The 4,673-nt window shown below is 57.9% G+C and overlaps 1 protein-coding gene across 1 annotated transcript; it reads right to left on the bottom strand.

Moving 5' to 3' along the window:
- Positions 1-1,733: 1,733 nt before the first annotated feature.
- Positions 1,734-4,664, bottom strand: LOC130578339 (uncharacterized). The gene is made up of 3 exons (XM_057374344.1): positions 4,456-4,664; positions 2,248-4,054; positions 1,734-1,940 (listed from the first exon to the last, which is right to left on the bottom strand). The coding sequence occupies exons 2-3, from the start codon at positions 4,033-4,035 to the stop codon at positions 1,734-1,736; spliced, it is 1,995 nt and encodes a 664-aa protein (XP_057230327.1). The 5' UTR covers positions 4,036-4,054; positions 4,456-4,664.
- Positions 4,665-4,673: the final 9 nt, after the last annotated feature.

The raw sequence follows: 4,673 nt of genomic DNA, 5'->3' as shown, positions 1-4,673 counted from the left end.
GGAAGGACTGGAAGTGTCCCCAAGGTGTCCCCAGCTGTCCTCAAGGTGTCCCCACTGTCCCCTCCCCAGACTGGCGTCACCTGCGCATTGGTGGCCTCATGGTGGCCGTGGTGCTGAGCATCCTTGGGGTCCTCGTCCTCTTCAGTGAATGGTACCTGTGATGTTACCTGTGTCACCTGTGTCACCTGGTGTCCCCAATGTCACCTGCATCACCTATGTGTCACCCCTAATTGTCACCTGGGGGGGTCCCCAATGTCACTTGTGTCACTTCTGTGTCCCCAGTGTTCCCAATGTCACCTCGGGGGTCCTGATGCCACCTGGGGGGGGTCCCCAATGTCACCTCAGTGTTCCYGATGTCATCTTTGGGTCCCCAATGTCACCTTTGTATTTCCTCAGGTGGGAAGTGCAAGTGCCAGAGCAAGGCCAGGGGGAACTTGAGGACATTTGAGGACACTTTGGGAGGATTGGGGACATTTGAGGACACTGAGGGGACACTTGGGGGGTTTGGGAGGATTAGGGACATTGGAGACACTTTAGGGACTATGGGGACATTGGGGTTTGGGGATACTTTGGGGAAACTTTGGGGACATTGAGGTGTCCTCCCCTGACCCCTCCCCCTCCCCCCCGCAGCCACTGGCCACCCCTCTGCACCCCCGGAGATGTCACCCCTGGCTGAGACAGGTGAGGGCCCCCTTCCCCCCTTGAGGACAACTGGGGACCCTGGGGACAATGTGGGGACAATGGGAGGGACCTTGGGGACAATTGGGGATGATGGGGAAGATCCTGGGGACAATGGAGAGGACAAAGGGGAGACCTTGGGGACTTTGGGGACAATGAGGGTGATGCCTTTGGATTTTTAGTTTCTATATTTTCATGTATCTGTATTCTCGTACTCCTCCAGTGTACAGCACGGAGCTCATGTTCTCCCATCTTCAGACAAAACAATTCCTCTGTAGGCCTGAAAGCCAAAGACATCTTGCTGCCTCAGATCGCAAAATATGGAAACAACAGAGAATTGGGGGGGAAGCAAGTTTGGGGTGGTGAGCCTTGTTTTAGGCAACAAGGGGTCATTGCCACTCCTGACCCCTCCCTCCTTTCTCCACAGGAGCCGTCTGCTTGTGCTGAGCTGTCACCAAGTGTCCCCAAGAGATGATAGTGGTGGGGGAGGGGCTGGGTTTATTTTCAGGCCAAATCCCCCAGAAATGTCCCCAAATGAATAAAAAAGGTCACAAAAAGGGACTTTGGTCATTGGGGGAGGGGCGGCATTTGGGGGGGGACACAGGGACAGTGGGTGGGGGCAGCAGGGAGATGATGACAGCAGGAGGGACATGAGGCCCACGGTGACACTTGGCATGACGGCGGCCATGGGGACATCAGAAGGATGGTGGCATCTGGAGAGGATGAAGTGACCCTGGGTTGATGGTTGCCTTGGGGACATTGGCCAATAGTGACATTGGGGACATCAGGGTGATGGTGGCACCAGGAGGGGACAGCCACCCACAGTCACCCTCAACCCCCTCTCCCATGTGAGGTTATTTGGGCGGGGGTCATGCAGGTTTTGGGGATACCTCTGGGGACATTTTGGGAACACTCCTGGGGACATGTGCYTTTTCAAATCAAAGTATTTTACTTGTTAATAAGCCCAAATTAATTAACTGGAGTGTTAATTAACGTGCCACAGCACCACTGCCATGGGGGTGACATCACAACCCAACAATGTCCATCAGCCCAATTCATGACGACTGGGTCGTGTCATAACCCAATGATGATGTCACCACCTCAATCCACAGCCATGGGGATGACATCATGACATGACAATGAAATGTTGGGTCAGCGTGGTTGAGGGTCTTGGGGTCAATGGGGTCACCAGGGGTGGGGGTCTTGAAGATGCTGGGGTTGGTCTTGGGGTCAGTGGGGTCAATGGGGTCAATGGGGCTGATCTGGAGGTCAATGGGGTCAACAGGGGTTGGTCTTAGAGCCAAGAGCGTCAACCTAAGATTACATCACTACCCAACAAGGGTATCATCACCCCACCCCATGGCCATGGGGATGACACCATGAGCCAATGATGACATCACCAGTGCAATCCGCAGCAGATTTGATGATGTCATGATCCAACGATGACATCATCACCCCAACCCACAGCCAAATTAGCAATCCCATAGCCCAACAATGACATCACTGCCCCAACCCATGCCCCAACAACCTCCTCTCTGCCCCCCCACCCCTTCACCCCCTCCCCCTCACCCACCACGCCCTCACTGTCCCCCCTACCCCTGCCAGTGCCCGGCGGACAGCGCCAGATGAACAGTAGAAGACAAGGGGGTCGATGGCAGCATTGAGACTGCTCAGCAGTGTGGCGTAGACGCGCCATGGGGGGCTGCGACCGTGGGCAAAGCCCACCACATGCGACACGTTGTAGGGGGCAAAGCAGAGGCCAAAGATGACCACAGAGGCCACAGCCAGGCCTATGGCCCGGCGGCGCTGGCCCCGTGGCAGTGCTGGCCRTGCCAGCAGCACCCGGATGAGGCCAGCATAGCAGAGGGCGGTGACAGAGAAGGGCACGAGGAAGAGGACGAAGAAGAACTCGAGGCGCAGTGGGAGCACGAAGCGCAGCTGGGCCGCTGAGAAGGCATCGTAGCAACGGGGCAAGGTGGGGCTGCTCTTGGGGTCAGTGGAGTCAGTGGGGTCGGGGGTCTTGGGGGTTTTGGGGTTTGAGGTCTTGGGATCAATGCGATTGGAGGTCTTGTGGTCAGCAGGGTCAGCGGTCCTGATCCTGGGGTCAGTGGAATTGATCTTGGGGTCAATAGGGTCAGCAGGGTAGGGGGTCTTGGGAATTTTGGGATTGGAGATCTTGGGGTCAATGCAGTTGGAGGTCTTGGAGTCAACAGGGCCAATGGGGTTGATCCTGGAGTCAATGGGGTCAACAGAGTTGGGGGGTTTGGGGGTTTTGGTGTTAGAGATCTTTGGGTCAACGGGGCCAACAGGGTTGGGGTTCTTGGGGATTTTGGGGTTGGAGGTCTTGGAGTCAACATGGTAGGAGACCTTGGGGTCAACAAGGCCAATGGGGCTGATTCTGGGGTCAATGGGGTTGATCTTGTGGCCAATGGGGTTGATCTTGTGGCCAATGGGGTTGATTTTGGGGTCAATGGGGTCAATGGTCTTGAAGATTTTGGGGTTGGGGGGCTTGAGGTTGAGGACCTTGGAGTCAATGGGGTCAATGGGCTTGATTTTGGGGCTAATGGAGTTGAGCGGTTTGGGGTCAATGAGGCCAATGGGGCTGGTCTTGAGGTCAATGTGGTTGATGGGGCTGATCTTGGGGTCAAGGAGGTTAAGGGTTTTGAGGTCAGTGGGGTCAATGGGGTTGATCTTGAGGTCAGCAGAGTCAAAGGGGTTGGTCTTGCAGTTAATGGGGTCAACAAGGCCAACAGGGTTGACCTTGGGGTCAACAAGGTTGAGGGTCTTGGGAGCAATGGGGTCAACAGAGTTGACCTTGTGTTCAATGGGATCAACAGTGCTGAGGTTGTGGTCAGTGAGGTTTGGAGCCTTGTTGTCAATGGGGTCAACAGGGCCATTCGACCCCCCGCCATGGTAGTGGGCCACAAAGACCACAGAGCAGTGGCCTCCAGCCAGCAGCCAGATGGCCGCACTGGCAGCCAGGGCGTGGCTGGGGCGCGGCCGGCCCTGCCCCTTGAGTGGGAAGGCCACRCCCAGGTAGCGCCGGATGCTCAGGGCCGCCAGGAAGAGGCTGCTCAGATACATGCTGGAGTAGAAGCAGAAGTTGGCCACTGGGCACAATGTGGCCGGCAGGGGCCACGCCATCCCGGCTGCTGCCTCAGCCATCTTGAAGGGCAGTGCCAGCAGCAGCAGGAGGTCGGCTAAGGTCAGGTTGAGGAGCAGGAGATCACCCACAGTTGGTCCTGCAGCCGGTTGGCGCCAGGCTTTGGCCACCAGCACAGCCAAGGTGAAGGCATTGGCCGGGAGCCCCACGGAGAAGGTCAGCACATAGACGGTCAGCACCAATGTGGTGGACATGGCAGGGGAGGGGATGCGCCTGGGGGAAGGGGGAGGACATGGTCAGGAGGTGGCTCAGGTGGTCAGAGGGGAGCCCAGGTGGCCCAGGAAGTGACCCAGGAGGTGGCCCAGGAGGTAGCCCAGGAGGTGGCCCAGGAAGTGACCCAGGAGGTGGCCCAGGAGGTCCCAGAAGGTCTCCAGGTGGCTGAGAGGGACTCCAGATGGTCCTGGAGATATTCAGGACATGACTCCAGTGGCCCAAGAAGTGGCCCAGAAAGTCCCCAGGTGCCCCAAGAGGTGCCCAGGTGGCCCAGGAAGGACTCCGGTGGCCCAGGAGGTGCCTAGAAGGTCCCCAGGTGGTCCAGGAATTGACCAGGAGGTTCCCAAGTGTCCCAGGAGGTGTCCCCAGGAGGTCCMAGAACCCCCATCCCCCACACCTACCTGCTCCTCCTGGAATTCCAGATGTGTCCCCAATATTCCAGGAGTGTCCCCAAAATTTCAGGCGTGACCCCAAAATTCCAGGTGTGACCCCCTCCCAAAATTCCCGATGAGGGTGGGGGGAAGGGCTCGGGGTGGGGGAGGGGAGGGGATCCCGCTCTCTGTCCGGGTGTCCCCGAGCTCTGGGTGTCCCCGCCGGGGGTGGGGGAAGGGCGGCGATG

This window comes from Malurus melanocephalus, unplaced genomic scaffold, assembly GCF_030028575.1.
Source record: "Malurus melanocephalus ecotype Western Australia unplaced genomic scaffold, MMel_1.1 scaffold_224, whole genome shotgun sequence".
Classification (NCBI taxonomy): domain Eukaryota; kingdom Metazoa; phylum Chordata; class Aves; order Passeriformes; family Maluridae; genus Malurus; species Malurus melanocephalus.
The sequence above is the reverse complement of the archived record's forward strand: the minus strand, read 5'-3'. Positions and strand labels throughout refer to the sequence as shown.